Source organism: Propithecus coquereli, unplaced genomic scaffold, assembly GCF_000956105.1.
Source record: "Propithecus coquereli isolate 6110/MARCELLA unplaced genomic scaffold, Pcoq_1.0 Scaffold382, whole genome shotgun sequence".
Lineage (NCBI taxonomy): Eukaryota > Metazoa > Chordata > Mammalia > Primates > Indriidae > Propithecus > Propithecus coquereli.
Window position 1 is genome coordinate 44671 of NW_012149530.1, and position 22346 is coordinate 67016.

The 22346-nt window shown below is 36.6% G+C and overlaps 1 protein-coding gene and 1 pseudogene across 1 annotated transcript in view; one reads left to right on the forward strand and one right to left on the reverse strand.

Moving 5' to 3' along the window:
- The window catches only part of LOC105816695, a 37641-nt pseudogene extending 27299 nt beyond the window's left edge, over positions 1-10342 (forward strand).
- Positions 10343-14317: 3975 nt separating this feature from the next.
- GTPBP10 (GTP-binding protein 10 (putative)) overlaps positions 14318-22346 on the reverse strand; it is a 20061-nt gene continuing 12032 nt past the window's right edge. Inside the window, exons 7-10 of the mRNA XM_012652184.1 lie at positions 20464-20571; positions 19873-19950; positions 16744-16867; positions 14318-14606 (exon numbers count right to left, since the gene is read on the reverse strand). Coding sequence (XP_012507638.1) covers positions 14344-14606; positions 16744-16867; positions 19873-19950; positions 20464-20571 — 573 coding nt within the window. The 3' untranslated portion in view covers positions 14318-14343. The remainder of the gene's footprint in view (positions 14607-16743; positions 16868-19872; positions 19951-20463; positions 20572-22346) is intronic.

Below are 22346 nucleotides of genomic sequence, written 5' to 3' on the forward strand. Positions count from 1 at the left end.
GGGACAAACCAATATATGTCTCCCACATATTGATTTATGACTTTACCTATAACCCCTGTCTCCCTAAAATATATAAAACCAAACTATAACCCAACCTCAGCAAGTCCACTAGCTCAACGCTTCTTGGGCATCGCTCCAGGTCATGGTCCTCAAATTTGATTCAAAATAAATCTCTTTAAAATTATTTTACAGAGTTTGGTCTTTTTTCCATTGACACACATTTTGTGTACTTCTCTACAGACATTTAATCAGTGGAAGTAAACTATATCTGCAGTTAGGGTTAAAAGACCAAAACCAGAGTATTTTCATAAACCTTTGACCATAAGTTTGTTTGAGCTCTATCTACTTGGTGTTTTATTTATTCTAATTTGCTGACCCATAGGCACGTTTGCATTTTTACGTTAAAGTTGAACACACAGGTATTTTTTGTTGGTAATTCAGATTTAAACCAAAGATTAAACTTACTTATCAAAAATCATAGATTATTTTGTCTTTGGTTGAGTTTATATTTTCATAACATTTATGTCAAATCTTGACACCTCAAGAACATAAAAATGTCCAGTAAAACCCAGGCAAAGACAAATATATGTTGACAATTTCAAAACATTTTTACTATTACTTTACTAATAACAACTTTTTATATTTTTTTAATAACAACCCAGCTTAATTACCAAAGATTACTAAATTCACGTGAATCATTTGGGTTTAATTTATGAGCGCTCCCTTATCTTTAAGCCAGTCTGGAACCGCATAAGAACAAACATGTAATATACGGACAGACACAAAATATACCTAAACATACACACTCTCACACATATACACATGCACACAAAGTTTTAATACATTTTACCCTAGAACTCTAGCCATGAGATGGTAACACAAACTCACCAGTCTAAAAGACAGCTGGATCCAAATTTCTTCTGATGAAACTGGAACTTGTTCACATGGCAAAGTTTAGTTGCCCTGATAGGTAACCTAATTAGGCCTGTGGATCAAAGTTTTGGGTAAAGCAGTTTCCATTGCAATTTGATTTTTAAAAAACCTTTACCCTTTTTTTTCTTCAGTTTAAAATGAGTTTTTAATGTTTGTATTTTAGTTAGAACTGGCTGCAGGATTTTTAGGTAGCCTTTTAATTGTAAATATCATAAACAATGAGTTATCTTAACATCAATAGAAAAAGTTAGCAGGTTTTAGAGTAGTCAGAAAAGAAGAGAAAGAAATAGCTTGAGATATTTTAACTCTATAGTGGTAGGTCAATCATTTGTGCTCTGAATTTTCCTTGATGTAATTTGCCCTTTTGCAAAAACTCCTACATAAGAATTAGCTATAACCAGCTGGAGCCCTAGAAAACCTAGCATGCCTTTGAATCTTTTCATTTGCAAAAATACTTACAAGTAGAGACTCCACAAACCAACTGGGGTGCCCAACGGGGGTCATTCTTCTTGTCTTTCCTGAATTTTAAAGGATTTCCCATTTTTCTTTAAAAGAAGCAACCGAACTGTAATATAGGGTTTGGTGTCGTGGATCAGAGTGTGCTGATTGTGGGTGGCGCTCCTCAATGTTTCACCACTGAGTCAGTCCCACCCTCTTACGTGTCTCAGTTTCTCTCTTGGGGGTCTGGTACCTTGGAGAGGGCTTAAAACGCCAAGCGATCTGCTCTTATATGCGTTTCCTGGACGAGCCTTCTTTTAATTCATTTGTTGGGAGGGGTTCCCTATAGGGCCAGTCATTCCTCAGGGAATCGTCCCAGGCAACTCCCACTCAGGATCCCGGTCACCCAGGGCTGCCAAGGCTGGGAGGAGATTAAGACGTCCCTTCTATTCAGAGCTGAGGAACTCAGTCTCTCATTTATCTACAAACAAGACAGTTCAGTTTCCTCTTTCAAAAATGCACAGAAGAGCCAATTGAGATTAATTTTAGAATAAAAAGACAATGGAGAAGACCCTACAGAATGCACCTCCAAATCTAAGTTGGGATCCCAAACAACAATTCCTAGGAAAAGAACCAGCTCAGAGTAAACCAAGACCATCAACCAAAAATGGGAGGTCCAGAGCTCAGGAGGCCTTACCAGTTCCACCAAAGGAGAAGCTGGGAGTCGGAGGGCCCAAAAGGGCCACGTCGGTACCTGGTGCTGAGTTTGGACTTCTCCTTCATCAGTCCTGAGTCTTCTCTGAGCCTCATGTCTGGGTGCCAATGTTGTCAATGGAAAAAAAACCAAACTCTGTAAAATAATTTTAAAGAGATTTACTCTGAGCCAAATTTGAGGACCATGACCAGGAGCCATGCCCAAGAAGCCTTGAGCAAGTGGACTCCTGTATTAGTTTTCTATTGCTGCTATCGCAAGTTATCACAAACTCAAAGGCTTTAAACACCATAAATTTATTATCTTGTAAGTTATGGAAGTCAGAAGTCTGATATAGGTCTCACTGGGCCAAAATCAAGATGTTAGTAGGGGTTTTTTTTTTCTTTGAGGCTCTAGGAGAGAATTTGTTTTCTTGTCTTTTTTTAGCTTCCTGAAGACACCTGCATTCTCTGGCTCATGATCCCCTTCTATTTTCAAAACCAGCTGTGGGTGGTCAAGTCTTTCTCACCTCACATCATTCTGACACTCTTCTTTCTGCCTCCCTTTTCCATCTTTTAAGAATGCTTGCAATCAATTATTTAGACCCACCTGGATAAGACAGAATAATTTCTCTATTTTATGGTCATCTATCAATTTCAATTCCATTTGCAACCTTAATTTCCCCTTGCCATGTAACATAGGATGTTCATAGATTCTGGAGATGAGAATGTGGACATCTTTAAGGTACCATTGTTATGCCTACCACAGTCCCTAATAACCTCTTTCTGTCTGAATCCAAAGGCCTCTTTTCAGTCCTAATTTTCTTCCAACTTCAGAGCCACATTGTTACAATTCTGACCACCTCTATTTCCTAAACTCCTCTTTCTTAGATTTGGAAACACTAACATTTCTAGTTCTCTTCTAGTTTGTCTGGTTAGTTCTGACCATCTGTTGCTTTCACTTCCTCCCCTCACTCCCCAGTGTAATTATCAAAAGGCTCTTTCCTGGGCCCTCCTCTGTCAATGAAAAATTCCTTAGAAGGAAATCTGTTTTCTGTGTTCTTGAACCAAAATCTCCTGCCAAGACATTTCCAAACTTTAGTATTATTTCTAATTATCAGCTCACATGGCTGACTGCAATTACTTCAATTTCATCATCTTCCAAATACAAATTAATAAATAACCCTGTGTCTCCCATCATTCCTTATTTTGTTAGTAGTTTCACTGTAGAAGTATATTTTCTTTACACTTTTCACTCAAATTATCTCTCTTTGAGATATCTACTTGTCCCTTTTTCACTAAAAGGAATTATCACAATTCTTTTTAAGCCCTCACCTCTTGACATCAAGATAAGTGCAACAATTTCCTTACACATATACTAATGTCAATTAAAAACAATAACCTTATTTATTACATACCAAGCACTGGGTTCCTTTTCATGGATTATCTAATTTAATTCCAATAACCCCATATTCCTGGCAAAGACACTGAGATACAGAGGAATTTGCTGAAAGTCGAGAAGTATTAAGCAGTGGACCTTCCTAAAATATTGCTGTCACTGCTCAGAACTCTATAGACTCAGGTCAATCTCCTTATTTTAGAGTTCTGCCTCTGAGACTCTACTCACTTTAAATGCTCACTCCAGCTATTCCTGAACTTGGAATGGCCTCATACTATACTTTTTACCCACCTGAATCCTACCTCCATCCCGCTTTCTCTGAATATTTTTATCTTCTCTAAGCTATACACAATTCATCAACTCCAAAATGTAAACTAACTTGCATATATTGATTCCCTTTTTATGTGTTAGTCATATCTCACCAGAGTATTTCCAAGTCCATGACTCAAATTCAACAATACAGGTTAATGAAAAATACTCCCCATATACTATTCTTTAGAGAAGCCTATCAAATAAAAAATAGATAACATCTATTGATTGGAAAGTTGTAAAGTGTAGTTGCAAAGTATATTATTACTATTTTAAGTTTTATGGAGCTCTCAAAAATGTGTATCTTTTTTATTTATTTTTATTTTTTTGTTTATTATTTTATTTATTTAACAGAATCTCACTCTGTTGCCTGGGCTAGAGTGCTGTGGTGTCAGCCTAGCTCACAGCAACCTCAAACTCCTGGGCTCAAGCAATCCTTCTGCCTCAGCCTCCCGAGTAGCTGGGACTACAGGCATGCTCTACCATGCCCGGCTAATTTTTCCATATATTTTAGTTGTCCAGCTAATTTCTATTTTTAGTAGAGACAGGGTCTCGCTCTTCCTCAGGCTGGTCTTGAACTCCTGAGTTCAAACAATCCTCCTGCCTTGGCCTCCCAGAGTGCTAGGATTACAGGCATGAGCCACGGCGCCCAGCCAAAAATGTGTATCTTGAGTCCTGATCCCTGTTACCTCTAAATGCAGCCTTATTTGGAGATAAGATAATCAAATTAAAATGAGGTCATTATAGTGGGCCCTACTCTGACTGGTATCCTTACAGAAAGGGGAAATTTGGAGACAACAAGGCACTTGGGGAGAGCACCACACAAAGGTGAAGGCAGAGTTTGGGGTGATGCTTCTACAAGCAAAGGAACACCAAAAATTGTCAGCAAATCACCAGGCTAGAGGCATGGAAGAGATTCTCTTTTCATAGTCCTCAGAAGCAATCAGCTCTGCCAACTCCTTAATCTTGGATATCCAGGTTCCAGAACTGTGGGACAATAAATTTTTGTTGTTTAAGCCACCCAGTTTGTAGTACTTTGTTATCGCAGCCCTAGCAAACTAGTAAAGGAAAGGAAGAAGGTTCTCAGTAAATTAAACAATGAGACATCACTTTAAAAATTGTTAGGAATCTGTAGTGCACCACCAAATTTGGCAGCACATTTTTTTTCTAATCTTCTTTAACACAGTTATTAGTGAAGTGCGGGGGGGATTGGACAAAAGAATTGGCTTATAAATAGGATAATGGAAGGCTTTTGCCTGTAATTGTATTCAGGTGTTTTAAATTTTTCTTTTATCAAGTCTTCATTGTGTTAAAAAAAAAAAAAAAAACTTTTACCATGCCCACCACTACCACTGTTTTTTCCCGATTTTTAAAAGAGAAACATGTTACAGTTTTGATGAGTGTGGTACAAATTTGGCATGGTAGTCCCCCCACTTACCTGTGGTTTCAGTTACCCATGGTCAAACATGGTTTGAAAATATTAAATAGAAAATTCCAGAAATAAACATGTGCCATTGTAAGTAGCATGATGAAATCTCACTGCATCCCACCCAGGACGTGAATCAACCCTTTGTTCAGCGGATCCATATAGTGTATGCTACCTGCCCATTAGTCATCGACATTCTCTGCTCCTGACATCGTCATGGCTCTATGATCCAGGATCACTCAAAGCAGATAATTCTCCTGTTGAGAATTATCTGAATTATGTCCTTCTGAATTGACCTGACCAGGTCAATAGTAGCCTAACACTATGTCACAACGCCTACGTCATTCACTTCACTCAATCTCGTCACATAAGCATTTTACTATCTCATATCATAAGGTCACTACAGTACAAAAAGATAATTTGAGAGAGACTACATCAACATATCTGTATTACAGTATATTGTTATAATTGTTCTATTTTATTATTATTAATCTCTTACTATGCCTAATTTATAAATTAAACTTTATCACAGGTATGTACGTATAGGAAAAAAACCATGGTGTATATATAGGGTTGGTATGCCTGAGGTTTCAAGCATCCACTGGGACGTATCCCCCATGGATAAGGGGGGACTACTGTGTAACACTAATGGCTCTGTGAGGCAGATGAGTTTTTCTGGTTCATATTTTTATAGGAAAGGAAGACCACTGTGCTCATTTTATTGTTCTTACAATTTCTCTTGACCCCAAAGTGGTAGCAGTTCCTGAAAAGATTTGTTTTTAAAACTGAGCCTCAATTATTATTGAGTACTCTTATTTCCCACATTACAATTCAGTTACCAGGAGCTTTTATTTACTCTGTCATTGAATCATGTTTCAAATCCATCCAAAGTCATAAGCTTTTACTCAGTATCTGTCCTTGATTTAAAATATTCTCAATCTCCCTCAATGTGTACACAATCACACACAAAATAAAATTGAAGGTATATTTTAGCTTTGTAATCATGTCCTTTTTCTTAAGAAAATTACACCAGTCTTCATAAAGGCTTTTATACAGAAATAATATCAATAATGTTGGATAACCAATAAAAAAACGAAGGCACTGATCAGAAGATAACGGCAATTTCAGAAAAGTATATCAGAATATGGGCCACATACAAAGGAAGCTTTTGTCCTTTGCTTTCAACTTTCAGTGTACTCGGAGCTTACAAAATGGCAAAAAACCATCTTGCCATATATTGCTCCAAAATTAGTTACAATTATAAGCTGCATATCCTGTTTTTCAAGTTCAAAGTATTTCAAAGGACGAGATTCAGATAATAACTATGCTTCACAATAGCCTGGTATCTGGGCATCCCAATGAATTTAATTTCTATTAAACACACTGATAACATACACAAAGGTAATTATTTCCTCTGAAGTCTTCCAAGTACCCAGCAAACATTAATTAAGCAACTGTCACATGGTGAGAAAAAAACTTTAAAATATTAGAATTGCCTAAAATTAGTGGTTTGTTTTGGTCAGAAATGGTAGTTGAAATTGCCTCCTGCTTTTTCATGCTTATGATAGCCAAATGAGGCAAATAACCCCATCTGTTATTTCTGAGTTATCCACAGGGACATAATACAACTTTCCAACATCCATATTTTTCTTTCCTCTCTTCCTTTCTCATTTCTATTATCTATTTGCTTTTCCTTTGGCTGGCTCAACACCCACTCAAAGCTAAGGGGCTCCCCTAATAGGTCCTTTCCCCGCTACTTGCCAAGCTCCAATCAGAAAACATACAAAATACATATGAAATACCTCTTTAAGATGGTTACTTTTCATTATTAACTTTGCAGTAAAAATTATAGCATGTTGTCTGCCAATATTTTATGTCAACTATGTTTACCTCAGTGGCTTAATTCCCAACTTACAAACTTTTATAAGGCAAACTAATTTTTCCTAAATCTTCTTTAAAAAAAAAAAAATTTTAGACTCTTAAACAAGTTAAAAAAGAAAAAAACCCACCTCATGTATACATTATCCAACTTAAAAAAATAATATATGACCAGAAAGCAATACAATGTTTAAATAAGTTAGTATTAATATTTGTGATGTATTCAGCACAGTACCCAGCATATGGTAACATTATCATGTTAGAATTATGATTACCAGCACACACCATGTACTTAAAACTTCAGGATTTCTTTCACTTGTCTATTCTGTATGGTGAGACAGATTTAAACCAAATTTGAGATACGCTTAAGGATGTAAAAATATACATTAAATTCAATTCACTATTTGGTCTTTAAACAAAATGTTGCCATATTTTTACAATAAGGTCTTTTGCGTAGGTTTACAATTTATATTATTGCTAATTTTCATTTTTTAAGCTATACTTTGTAAGTGTACTTATGTTGTTACTTTGAAACATTATTTTTAATGTACCCTAGTGACATTGTAAATTCTGGATGGAATTTACCTTTGTTAACTGAGTTTTAAATCTGAACTTTGCAAAACCCTGTGAAACTGCTTTAAAAATATTTCTAGTGTTTACGTACATTTTTTTGGAAGGGAAAAATTCTGTAGCTTTCATTAACTACTCAAAGGAATCTCTAACCTCCATCCCTGCAAAACAAATAAGGAAACACACATTATAAGAAAACTAATTGGACAAAACCTGAAATAAAATACCCCTGACCTAATTTTTCCTATTATAAAAGCAGACTTTTCCCCTTATTATGTAACTAATACATATTTACCATTTAAAAGAAAACATAAAGTTCATCTTGCTATGATAAATATAATATGGATACACATCACAAAAAGTACAACATAATAGGTATTCTAGAATTTTGTCTATTCATAGGTGAAATGTTCATGGTACAAAACCAACTTCCCAGTACAATATACTTAATATCAGACAGTGTCTATTAGTATAAACTTGTATTTCATGACGGTAAATAAATCTGTTATAGCAAACTCTGCAAGAACTACTAGGACTTTGTATATTGCATTTAATACTCAGATTATTCAGTAATACAATGATTAAATATTCTAAGAAGTACAGATTTTAAGAATGCATTTTGAAAGTCAAAAATGAAAAGTCTTGCTTCAAGTAGTTCTACTACTTCAATTGCACTGTTGTTTGTTGATTTACTTCAAAATAAATCTTTACATTTTTAAAATTTAACTTTTATAAAATAAAAAAAGCATCTGGATTTTCTACTTTTGTTTAGAATAAAAATCAAAGGTCAAATAAAGGTACACAGAGTACACGTTCAGTAACTAGAAAATACTAATGCAACATTTTAGTGAATCACATAAAATCCTTCACTTAGTTGTGGCATGGTACCCTGGGCATTACTGACAAGAGCAAATAAAATTATGGTGTCAGGATTTTTGAAATTCACCTGATAAAACTGTCCTCACACTGATACTTGTTTATATTTAGTAATTAATAGAGCTAGGGAAAAAAAAAATCACACTGAAGTAATGAATGTAAAACATATCCATATGAAACCTGGTCACTATGATCAGTACAAATTCTAAACGCTTTTCTCCACTCTTATTCCTTTGTTGTAAAGTGGAACCCGGCTATTCCAATCCCCTGCAATTTCTGTTATCGAATGTGAGATCTGCGAGGGCAGCAGGTCCTGCTTGTTTGTTCAACACCATATATATAACACCCTCCACAGTGTCTGGCACATGAGAGACAATAAATACCTGGGCACTGAAGAAAAAAGAAATACAAGAAAAGCCAGTCTCGGGACTGGAATGGGAAGTAGGAGTGGGGAACAGAAAATAGAACAAATAAAAGTGAAGTAACACTTGTAAAAAGACACTCACAAATAAGAAGAAATTTAAGTCCAGAACAATGCATCATTTTTCTTTATGAATAGCCATATATAAAGGCTCTATTAACATTAATTCCAAATAATTTGCAATAATTTAAAAGTAGCATCGAAGAATTTTTTTCAAGTTCATCAACTTGCTATTATTTTGTAAAAATAAGATAAAGTTAAAAATTTACATGATGAACTCATTTGGGTAGAAAATATATGCATAAAAATTTCTATAAGAGACTTCCGGCTGCCGCGAGGACGGTGTGGGGTCGTTCGCGGATGGGCTGCTCCGGGAGGGCTTGATCCTTTGGGTCTCTGGTGACTGGCAGAGGCGGCCGCGGGGTCCCGACCAGCTTGTTCTGGAGGCGGACCGGACGGGCTGACCTTGGCTGCTGCTGTTTGCAGCTTGCAGCCCAGGGTCAGAGCCAACGGCTGACTGGGCCTCCGCCAGCCTGAGCAGGGCCGGTGCTCGATGCTTGAGGGCACAAAGTCTCGGTGTCCAGGAGGCTCCTCCATGCGCCCCCGAGCCCTTCAAGCCCGATCCCCTGGGCTGCGGCTCCGCTCCTGGCAGGACGCTGCACCTCACCGTAGTGGCCCCAGCCAGGCACAATAAGTGGTCCAAAGTCAGGCACATCAAGGGGCCCAAAGATGCTGAAAGGAGTCACATCTTCTCCAAACTGTTTGAACATCCGCCTGGCGGTTAAAGAGGGAGGCCTCAATCCTGAGCTCAACAGCAACCTGGCCAATGTGTTAGAGGTGTGTCGCAGCAAGCACATGCCCAAGTCCAACGATTGAGGCAGCGCTGAAAATGGAGAAAACTGAGGACAGATATTTGCTGTATGGGGGTCGAGGCCCTGGTGGCTCTTCTCTGCTCATTGAGGCATTGTCTAATAGTGGCTCCAAATGTCAGTCGGACATTAAACAAATCCTGAACAAAAATGGGGGAATGATGACTGAAGGAGCTCGTCACTCCTTTGACAAAAAGGGGGTGATTGTGGTTGGAGTGGAAGACAAAGAAAAGAAAACTGTGAACCTAGAGCGTGCCCTGGAGCTGGCAATTGAAGCAGGAGCTGAGGATGTCAAAGAAACTGAAGATGAAGAAGAAAATAACATTTTCAAATTTATCTGTGATGTTTCATCACTGCATCAAGTGAGGAAGAAGCTGGACTCCCTGGGCTTGTGTTCTGTGTCCTGTACACTGGAGTTCATCCCCAACTCAAAGGTGCAGCTGGCTGACCCCGACCTGGAACAGGCTGCTCATCTCATCCAGGTTCTCAGCAACCACGAGGATGTGAGCCACATCTATGACAACACTGAGTAACCAGGTCATACGTGCCCCCGGCTTCCTTCCTAGGCAAGTGGCAGCCCATTCTGGAACACAGGCTTCTGCAGTGGTCTCTGAGAGTAAAGCAGAAGGCGGGTACCTAGCAGGTCAGGAGGCCTACAGCTAGGACTTGTGGCCTTGAGGCCAAGGGAACCCCATACTTCCATGGGACCTCTTTGTCAGCTCTGCTGGTGTCTCAGAGCCCTTCTGGATGAGTCTCCTGACACCCTCCTGGATGCAAGGTGGGGCCACCTAGCTGGTCAGACTCTGATCTCCGGTAGTTGGCCCTTGTGGGGGTTGTAAGTGCCCCGAGGCCCTGTGTACTAGAAACTGCTCTTAAATAATAACAGTGATTGATCTTGGTTGCTGCATTGCTGTTGTATGGCTCTTGAGTTTTCCTGAGTTGTGTCCGACGGTTGGGATCCTCTGGATTAACTTTCAAGTCCCTAGACTTAGTTCTACTACTTCAATTGCACTGTTGTTTGTTTTTTTTGATTGGCATTAGAAATGTAGCTGTGTCCAGGTACTGTGTGGTCTAATGCTGGTCTTATGGCCTAAACCTGTCGTTCATTCATGTAACGAGTATTTCTGGAACACCTACTATGTACCAGGAACTGTACTTATCTAGAGCACAAGCTGTTCAACTGGCGCCCTGTGTTAGATCCTGCACTAAGATGTAGGACCTCGGAGGGAAGACCCAGGACTGCTCTCTACTGGAGCTTCCCCAGTGGACAGTGTGAGGTGCTGTGCCTGCATCTTTTATTCTCTTTGTGTGGCCTCTGTGCCCTTCCACCAGAGATCTTAAGGCTCTAGCCCAGCAGGAAAGTGCCAATGGTAAGGGACTTGCCAGGCCTTGTTTTCCCTGGGCACCTTTGTGTTCTGAGATTGGTCAGAGTGGACTTGTGAGCAGGTTGGGCTGCTCTCAGGAAAGGCTACACCAAACTGGGTCTCAGAACTTCCAACCCTAGCTCCTTTTTATCCCTGATGCCAAGTGATGGGGCACTGCGAACTAGAGAGGAAACAGAACAGAAGGAAGATGGAAGGGCTGCGTCAGAAGCCTGGCAAGGTGGGAGATAGGGGCCTTGGTATCTTTTGTTCTTAATAGTTACTTCTGGGTTTAGAGAGGCCGGGAGTACCAATACCCTGTGCCAGAGCCTGTCAAGCATGTCAGGCCTGGAGTGGCTTTTGATCCCTGTCATTTACCTCCTTACAAGTTGTTAAAGCCAGTTCCGAGTTCAAAGTAATTTTCCTGAAGGAGCATCAGGTAAATAAGGATGGAAAAGAACTAAACCAAATTGACTGTAAATGAGAACTTTAGCTTCTAGGAAAACCAGATTACCAGTTCCACAGTGACTTCAACACTGGAGAGCAAGAGCTACAGGGAAGAAAACCAATGAAATAATCCATGATCACACTACTGCATATACCCTTATACCTCATTTCATAATCATAGTACTAGCTGGGACTCTTTAGTATTTATAGGAGATAACTCATCCAAATATCTGAATAGCTCATCATTAAAAAAAAGACAACTAAAAAAAAGGCAACTTAAAGTTCATATGCTGTTTCATAATGAATAAGATACTTTCATATGTTATTTGATTTTCCCAACAAACCTATAAAATAGGCAAAGTATTTAATGCATAAATGATCTCATACAAAGCAGGTGAGAACAGGTCTGATACCAAATCTTGCACTGATAGACCTTGGTTTATAAAATAGCTCTGTTTTGGAAATGTTGAATATAAATTAATTTGGAGGAATCTGAGCATTTCTAATCTGAGAAATTTGTACTAAGGGAGCCTACTCTTGAAGGGAATTTGGCCACTCACGTGAATAGGCCTCCTCTAATCTAAGAGATAGAATTTATTAATACAGATTGTTGCATAACCAATTTTCTCCTATCAAGACATGTTGCAGGAACGCACAGTAACAGCTCCTGTGATGATAGCTCTGCACTGACCCCTGGCGGTGCCCTGCAGACTCTCCTGCAGTTAATAGAGAAAGGCGGAAATGAACCTTTACTTGAACTTGTTCTCTGTTGTCTCTAGATCTGGTAAAGAGACTGGGAGCTAATTTTAAAAAATGATGAAAAAAAGATGGTCACATCCATATGATGAGGTATTACTCTGTCACTAAAAATTACTTTTCAAAGAATATTTTGTGAGAGAAAATGTTTGACAATATGTTAAGTGGGGGAAAAAAGATACAAACTTATATAGTATGGCCCACATTTTGAAATGTATATGTGTATATTTATATAACATATTGTATATATTTATTTTTTTTAAAAAGACTAGAAGGAAATGTACCAAAATATCAAAACTATTATATTAATAGTTATCTCAAAAAAAAAATTTCTATAAGAACATAAATTGTTAACAGTGGTTTTCTATGGGAAGGACTGGGAGCCCTAATGCAACAAGAAAGGGAATTTTATTTTTACTTCATATGCTTTTTTGTTTGAATTTTTATTTTATTTTTTTGCAATAAACATGTACATTTGATAATAAAAGTCATTTAAAGAGACAACATTCAATTTGCATTTTTGAAATACTCAGGCAGAAATTTAGGAGTTGCAATCTCTTATAAATTATCACATCACATTGACAACTGATAATTTTATTTATTCATTTTTATAGAGACATGGTCTCACTCTGCTGCTGAGGCTGGAGTGCAGTGGTGCGATCACAGTTCATTATAACCTCAAACTCCTGGCCTCAAGAGATCTGTCCACCTCAGTCTCCCAAGTAGCTATGACTATAGGCATTTGTTGCCACGCCCAGCTAATTTATTTTTATTTTTAAATTTTTTTGTAGAGACAGCGTCTCATTATGTTGCCCAGGCCAGTCTCCAACTCCTGACCTCAAGCAATCTTCTGGCCTCAGCCTCCTAAAGTGCTAGGATTACAGGTGTGAGCTACCATGTCCAGACAATATTATTTAAGGTTTGTACTTCCTATTTATGCTCTCTTTACTAAAATACAAAAACGGAAAATGAAATAGACTAAGACATAAGATGATGAAACTTATAGATCAGTCTCCTCTAATGTGGTAAAAATGGTTAGGAAAAGAAAACTTTTCCAAAAGTTCAAATCACAAACATCCATCTGCTGATTTCTGTTAAATATTATCAGCAATCTTTATTATTACTAACCATATGTTCGAATTTAGGGTCTTGAGGTTTTCCAGAAAAGAGAACTATTATATATTTAGTGCAACTAGGTACATGACAGACTCAAAAACAAACCAACGGCCTAATTGCTCATTCTAATAATCTAGGGAATCCTATTTAATTTTTAAAAATGATCTCGATAAGGACATGATAAGTAAAGGAATATCAGAGAATATTATAGGTGGATTGATTGTAAACTTGTAAAATGTGACTTTTAGCTCTCAGTTACTTTTCTTTTACTATTGATATACTTACCCACAAAACAAAAAACTTAAAACGGTAATACTAAAAAATGTCCATGAAAAAAGCTTTCAAATTAACACAATCCCAATACTATTTTTAACTGACACAGAAAAATTGTATATATTTATGTACACCTTGTTTTGAAATATATATACATATGGAATGGCTCAATTGAGCGAATTAACATATGCATTACCTCATATACTTATTCTTTACAGTAAGAACACCTAAAATCTACTCTCAGTAATTTTCAAAATATAATACATTGTTGTTATTAACTATAGTCACCATGCTGTATAGTTGATCTCTTGAACTTACTCCCATCTAAGTGAAATTTTGTATCCTTTAACCAACATCTCCTCAACCCCAGACACCCTGGTAGCCACAATTCTCTCTGCTTCTAAGAGCTCAATTTTTTAAGATTCCACATACAAGTGAAATTATGTAGTATTTGTCTTTCTGTGCCTAACTTATTTCACTTAACATAATGTCCTCCAGGTTCATTCATGTTGTCACAAATGACAAAATTTCCTTCTTTTTAAGGGCTAAATAGTATTCCATCAATACTATTTTTAATAGGCTTAAATTATATCCATTCTGGAACTAGTAACAGTCTGCTTTGACAGTGACTCACTGTAAGATGTTGTATTGGAAATCCGTAAATTAAGCAACTGTTTCTTATGATATGCCTCATTTTCCTGGTTGGCATGTTCATCCAGTGATTTTCTTATATAATTCTTTAATTCTTCAATTCCTTCTCCAGTAATTGCAGATATGGGAATGATATGTTGGAACTCCATAGTCCTCTCTGGAATCATGTTTTTTTCAAATAAATGCAAAAAATCTGAAACAATACAAAGCTAAGCTGATTGTCTTTGAAAGTAAGTCAAAATTGTGTTAGAGGTTTTATCTGTGAAGCAAGGAACCAACAAGTTAGCATTTATAATTCCCTTTTCCCCTTCTCTCTCTAATAAGCTCTCAGAATCTTTGGATTTTACTACCGACAGTGGTAAGGTTCTTGGCACGTGACAGGTACACAGTAAATATTTGTTGGATGAATATATTTTAAACCAAACTGAGTATAAGTAGAAGATAAATCACAAAAACAATTTACTTACAGTAGTAATAAATTTGGGGGGGATCAATAAAGTGAGGCAACATAGATTCTTTGAAAGAAACTTTCTGTAAAAATAAAGACATCATTTATGTTTGGCCTCAGTACACAGGAAACCTTTAAGTTCCCAAAAGTATAGGCTTATTATCATTGATGCTAGGATTTAAACTAAAATTCAAGAGGGAGTACGGGGAGTTCAAGGGAAGATCATTTCAGATAAGTCCGATCTATCACCCCACAGGGGCTAACAGCTGTTACTTTTTCCTCTTTCCTGCTACCATGGCAATGGAAAGGGGGCACAGCACACTGACTGGATGGGTTAATTGATATGAATTAGAAAGGCTAGACTGAAAGAGATCAAACAAAACAGCATGGAGCTTGCTTTCTGAGATTCATAAGGCCCCCAAGAAAGTCCAGAGACGCTAACTCAGGAAATGTCACTGAAAGGCCTACATTTTGTTTTATCATAGTCCAGAGAATAGTTACAAAATCTTAAGTTACCCTTACTTCTGATACTTCCTCTGAAAATTCCCCTCTCTGCAAGACAAGCTAGCAAACAAAACTAATGACCTTATGAAGCAAATGACATTAAGGAATGAAGTCTAACGATTTGACAGTATCAGGGAATATTTATATCCAAAGAGTAACTTATTAACCCCACACATCTCCAACATGTAAATTGCACAGGGGAAAAATTTTTGAGGAGAAAGGAACTTACGGTGCCATCTGCAAGTCCTAGAGTACACTTTAATCTATTTTCCCCAATTGTTATCCCAAGGATAAAAACATAAGACAAACTAGTACTATTGAAAAACATGTTAGCCACTTACTATACACCCTACTTTTCCTCATTTGTGCATGAAGTCCTCTGCTAGATTCTGAAAAATGAAAGCATCATTGCCATAGGACAGAGGGTGTTCTGCAAAGGTCAATATTCAAAACTGTGGAGAGTCCCTTTAAGTTCTTTTACACAAAGTGGTCCATAAAGGAAATTTCAGACAAATAAATCCTTTTGGACTAATAGCATCTGTTTTTCTGTGTCATGCATACATAGGAAAACTCAAGTTCTTTTTAGAAAACAAATACTCAGAGACCTATAGAATTGGTGCTGAAAAGAGGCATACCTCTTTAGAACTATTAGCTCTGTTTTTAAATTTACAGTGTATCATACTAGGGGAATCAAATTCTAGAGTTTGTGAAGTATGTTAATTAAAGCAAATGAATTCACAGGTAGATGCTGACTTTTTCCTCCTTTTATCCAAATCCTATGCACTCTTCAAGGGCCCAATTTAAGTTTTTACTTCTTCATGAAGGCTGGCCTTTTCAGTTCAAATTAATCTTTCTTTTGTCTTCTCTAACTCACTATCTGTATCACACATTCTAGAATTTGATTATTATTATTTTTTTTTTGAGGCAGAGTCTTGCTCTGTTGCCTAGACTGGAGTGTGCAGTGGTGCAATCACTGCTCACTGCAGCTTCAAACTCCTGGACTCAAGTGATCCTCCTGCCTCAGCTTTCCAAGTAGCTGAGACTACAGATGCATGCCACCATGCCCAGCTTATTTATTTTATTTATTTTATAGATGGGGTCTCACTGTGTTGCCCAGGCTGGTCTCAAACTCCTGGCCTCAAGCGATCCTCCTGTCTCAGCCTCCCAAAGTGCTGGGATTACAGGTGTGAGCCCACCACACCTGGCCATGGAACTTGATAATTATGTTACAGTGTTATTTGAACATCTGATATGGTATGTGTTCTTTCTTCAAATATATGTTATTTTTAATAGAAACTGTCAGTTTTCTTTTCCACTGATTATAAAACTTAGCATTCTCTGCATGTGTTCATTAAATTAGAATTAAATGAATATTTACCCTTAGGATTCTGAAGCTGGTTTACCAATTCATGGAATTTGTCTTGGGCATCTGGCAAGTCCATTTTATTAACTGCCAGGAGGGCAGGTTTTGTCTGAAGTTCTTCTTTGTACAACTCTAGCTCCTTTAAGTCAAAAGAGAAAAACCAAATAATTTTATAAAACTATCTATATAAATTACCTATTTGGAAATATCTTTCTTTACTTTAATGGCCTGGGTAATCTAAAGCCCACTCACATTATTGAAATGCAATAAATTCCAATAAGCACAAAACAAAGGAAATTCAGAAAATGCTTCTTTTTAGGTCATGAGTTAGCATATTTTAGCTTATACGACATCCTAGAGACACATGATCTTGTGTCCAGAGCCAAATATAGGTATCAGAACTTCACACAGATAAAATTCAGAGGTCAATAATAAAAATTTAATATTATACCTGTAGCATTTGTGGAAAAAGTAAATGTACTGAGGAGTAAATCTTTGTGACCTTGGATTAGGCAATGGTTTCTTAGATATGACACCAAAAGCACAAGCAAAAGGACAGACAATGGGACTTAATCAAAATTAAAAATTTGGGGTTGTTTTGCTATTGAGTTGTTTTGGTTACTTAAATATTTTAGATATTAACCCTTTATCAGATGTATGGTCTACAAATATTTTCTCCCATTCCATAGTGTTTCTTCACTCTGTTGATTGTTCCCTTTTTTGTGCAAAAGCTTTTTAGTTTGATGCAATCCCATTTGTCTATTTTCACTTTTGTTACCTATGCTTTTGGGGTTATGTCTAAAAAATCACTGCCCAGACCAACATCAAGAAGCCTTTTCCCTATATTTTCTTCTAGTAGTTTTATAGTTTTGAGTCTTATGTTTAAGTTTTTAATTGATTTTGAGTTGACTTTTGTATATGGCACAGGATAAGGGTCAAATTTCATTCTTTTGCACACAGATATCCAGTTTTCCCAACCATTTTTTGAAGAAACTGTCCTTTCCCCATTATGTCTGTTTAGCCACTTTGCCAAAGATTAGTTGGTTGTAAATGCATGGATTCATTTGTGAGCTTTGTATTTTTTTTCCATTGGTCTATATGCCTGTTTTTGTGCCAGTACCATGCTGTTTTGATTACTACAGCTTTGTAGAAGATCTCAAAATCAGGTAGTGTGAAGCCTCCTGCTTTGCACTTTTTGCTCAACACTGCTTTGGCTATTCAAACTCTTCTGTGGTTCGAAATGAATTTTAGAAATAGAAAACCATATTGTTTTTCTATTTCTGTGAAAAATGTCATTGGAATTTTGATAGGGACTGTGCTGAATCTGTATCCTGCTTTGGGTAGTATGAACCCAGTCAAAAAACAGGGCAAGGACCTGAATAGATATATCTCACAAGAAGACAAAACATACAAATGGCCAACAGGTACATGAAAAAATTCTCAACATCATTAGTCATCAGGGAAATGCAAATTAAAACCACAATAAAATATCACCTCACACTTATTAGAATGGCTATTATGAAAAAGAAAAAAGATAACAAGCGCTAGAGAGGATACGGAGAAAAAGGAATCCTTGAACACTGTTGGTGGGAATGTAATTAACAGAGCCATTATGGAAAACAGTATGAAGGTTTCTCAAAAAATTAATAATAGAACTACCACTTGATCCAGCAATCCCACTTCTGGGTATACGTCCAGAGGAAATGAAATCAGTGTGTCAAAGAGATATCTGAACTCCCCTGTTCACTGCAGCATTTATTCACAATAGGCCAAGATATAGAATCAATCTAAGAGTTCGCCGATGGATGAATGAATACAGACAATGTGATATTTATACACACATACTTAAGCACAGTGGAATACTATTAAGCCTTTACAAAGAGGAAGATCTTGTCATTTATGATAACACAGATGGTCCTGGAGAACATTAAGCTAAGTGAAATGAGCCAGGCACAGAAAAACAAATACTGCGTGATCTCACTTTAATGTGGAATCTAAAAGAGTTGAATCCATAGAAGCAGAGAGCAGAATGGTGGTTGCTACGGGCTTGAAAGAGGAGAAATCACATAGCTGAATCACATAGCATATAAGGGAAGCGGGTGGGGGAAGGACTACTAAGCAAGGGCCAGACTTGCCAGACCTCATAGACCATGTCCAGGTTAGACTTTAACCTAACAGGAATGGGGACCATCAAAATGTTTTAAACAGGGAACAAATATCAGCTTGGTTCTTTACAAAGATCACTCCAGCTGCCGTATAAAAAATGAACTAGAGAAAAGCAAGAATAGAAGCAGAGAAGACCAGACAGGACCAGATTCAGCATTACAGTGAGAGGAACTGATGATTATAACAGTGCGGAGCGAGACAAGTGGAAGGATTTCAGATAGATTTAGGGTATAAAACTGACAGGGCTTAATGTAGGTGGTGAGAAGAAAGAATCAAGATCACCACCCAGGTTTCTGGCTTACATACTCAATAAAATTCTGGGAGTGGCAGAGTTAAAAAAAAAAAAAAAAAGTTCAGTTTTATACATATTAAGTTTGAGTGGCTAAGAGGACATCCAATCAAAGATGTCCAATAGGCATCTGGTCTAATCACGTATAATAACATATACCAAATCAAAGATCAACCAAAAGATCTGGGTATCAGATACAGATATGGCAGCCATTGGGGTATTACTTGTAACTGAAGCAATAGGAATGGGTAAGACTGCACAACAGGGTTAGGATAGGACTCTGAATAATGTTACTTAAAGGATGAGCAGAAAAGAACCTAAGAAGTAGACTGAGAAACAGTTTAAGAAGTAGAAATAAAACCAGAAGATATGGTTCATTAAGCTAAGATCAAAAATGTTTCAAGAAGAAGAAACAGACAAGGTATCAAAGTTGAAGCAAGATAAAGTCTGAGAAGTAAATATTAATAATAGATAGTTGGAAGCCCAAGGAGGGTTTTATCCATTGCAATAGTTTGAGGAGCAAGTAAAAACTGAAGAACTGGAGACAGCAATTTTAAATAATTCTTTAACTGATATTCAAAGCTTTAAAAAGTAAGGTGGGATATTCATTCTAAATATGTCATTCCATATAGTCCCTTATGCCTACATTATTAGACCAGATACAGAACACAGTGTAACAGAAAACCTACTTTTGTAAGCAGTATTATGGTTTCAAAAGCAGTTCTGTATTTAGTTTGGGAAGAAAGCTGAAATCCACAAATATCAACCTAAAAAACAAGGAAAGAGATAGTCCTTAACACAAGAACAGCTACACATTTTTATGTTTTGAAATATTTTACTCTCTCAAATTAAAAATAATTTCTCAATCTATATTGGTAACTTAGCAATTCAAAATAAATAACAGAAATTGAGGTGTCAAGGTAACTATAATTATTCTGGTAAAATAACAGTCACTAATAAAATGAAAAACTAGTATGGACAAGAAAGTTTATACCAATTATAGACAAATCTCACCTATAATTCTATCACCATCAATGAAGTATGAAAGAGACACTATATAATATAGTAGTATGTTGGAAATATTAAGGAATTAAGTCTTGACAAGTATAGCCAAACTTATATCTGATACAGTAAACAATACCATTTCCATCCCCATATCATAACAGACTTAGCAGAGTAACATAAGCTACTACTCATCTTTAAATCTTATTAAAAATTTCTAGGAAAACTCAACTCATTGATTTTCACATTCATTTGAACATCACATGTATATGACTTACAACAAAAAGAAGTTGTCTAGTTCTTTCTATATGCTTCAGGAATTTGTGGCCCATTCCTTTGTTCATATGTGCTCCTTCTATTAAACCCGGAAGATCAGCTACTGATATCTAATACAAAGTTGAATGGTTTGATGAAAAAGAAAAATATATGAAAACCTCAAGTTTAATTACATACAAAAATTTCCATATTTCAAATATAAACAGTTCCTAATTTATGATTACCAATGCATCTTTGAAAAGCCAAGATACCTTTATAGCAAAAATAGAGTATTAAAATCCTTTGTCATCAGATATTAAAGTCCCATTTTTACTTATTAATCTAACAGTCTAGGAATTTAGGGATGAGTTTAACATTTACTAATCACATAAATTTATAATTTCATAAATTGTATTGTTCAATATGAACTTTTCATAGAATTTCGACTTTCACAATCTGAATTTGTAGACGTTTACAAGGATATTAATTCAGCAGACATTTACTAAGTATAGCTCTATAGTTTTAAGTGCAATTTGTAATTGTTTATTTGGCACCATTGTCCTTTTTTGTTCACATGATACCAGCAGAATTACCAACCATTCGTACAAAGTGAAAAATACAACATTCCTATACTCCTTTCGGAGATGACAAGGATTATTAACCATCATTCTACACTTGCGCCTTTCAAACCTCACTGTGCATCATAATCACCTAGGGAACTCTGAGAAACTACAGATGCCCAGGCCCTATTCCAGAGGTTTGGTTTTAAATCTCTGGGCCCAGTCATCATTTATCATTGCTGTTCTTGAACCACCCAGGCAAACTGTGAGGTGTAGTAAGGGATGAGAAGTAGTGATCTACATCCACTGCCCAGTGTAGATAAAGAATTCAGTGTTAAAGGAAGTTGTACCTACATGACAAAACAGCGTGCACAACAGAGATTCTGAAATTTCCTTTAGAGGTTCTCTACTGATTTCCCTTAACAATTAACAATGTTTAATCTTATTATAAATAATGATGTATAAACAATGTTTTCTTTTCCTCTATTATTCCCTATATATTATCTTGTATTTACACTATTTAATATATTATAATTGAGTTTATTTTTTTACTATTATATTACTATTATAAATGAACATAAATTTTTATGCCTTTTGAATTATGTCATAGGATTATATGAACCTGCATTGACACATCATTATATCCCAAAGTGCATACTTTACATTAGGGTTCATTCTTGATGTTGTACATTCTATGGGAGTTTTTTCCCCCAAAATATTAAAGGGGTACAAATGTTTTAGGTTACATGGATCACTTTTGTAATGCTTGAGTCCCAGCTAAAGGTGTGCCTGTCACCCAAATAGTGTTCAGAGTACCTGTTAGATAGGTTTTTGTCCCTCCTTTCCTATACCCTTCCCACGATTGATTTCCACTGAGTTTTACTTCCCTCTATACACATGTGTGCTCACTAGTTAGTTTCAATTTAATACTGAGTAATTCTATGGGTTTTAACAAATGCATAATGTATCCACTATTATAGTATCATAACAGGATGGTTTCACTGCCCTAAAATTCTCTGTGCTCTGCTTATTCACCTCTCCTTCCTCACTAACCCTGGCAACCACTGATCTTTTTGCTATCTACATGGCTTTGCTTTTTCCAGAAGATCATATAGTTAGAATCAAACAGTATGTAGCCTTTTCAGATTGGCTTCTTTCACTCAGTAATATGCATTTAAGGTTCTTCCATGCCTTTTCATGATTTGATAGCCCAGTTCTCTTTAGAGTTGAATAATATTCCACTGTCTAAATGTACCACAGTATATCCATTCACCTACTAAAGTTATTTCCAAGTTTTGGTAATTATAAATAAAGGTGTCATAAGCATCCATATTGAGGCTTTTGTG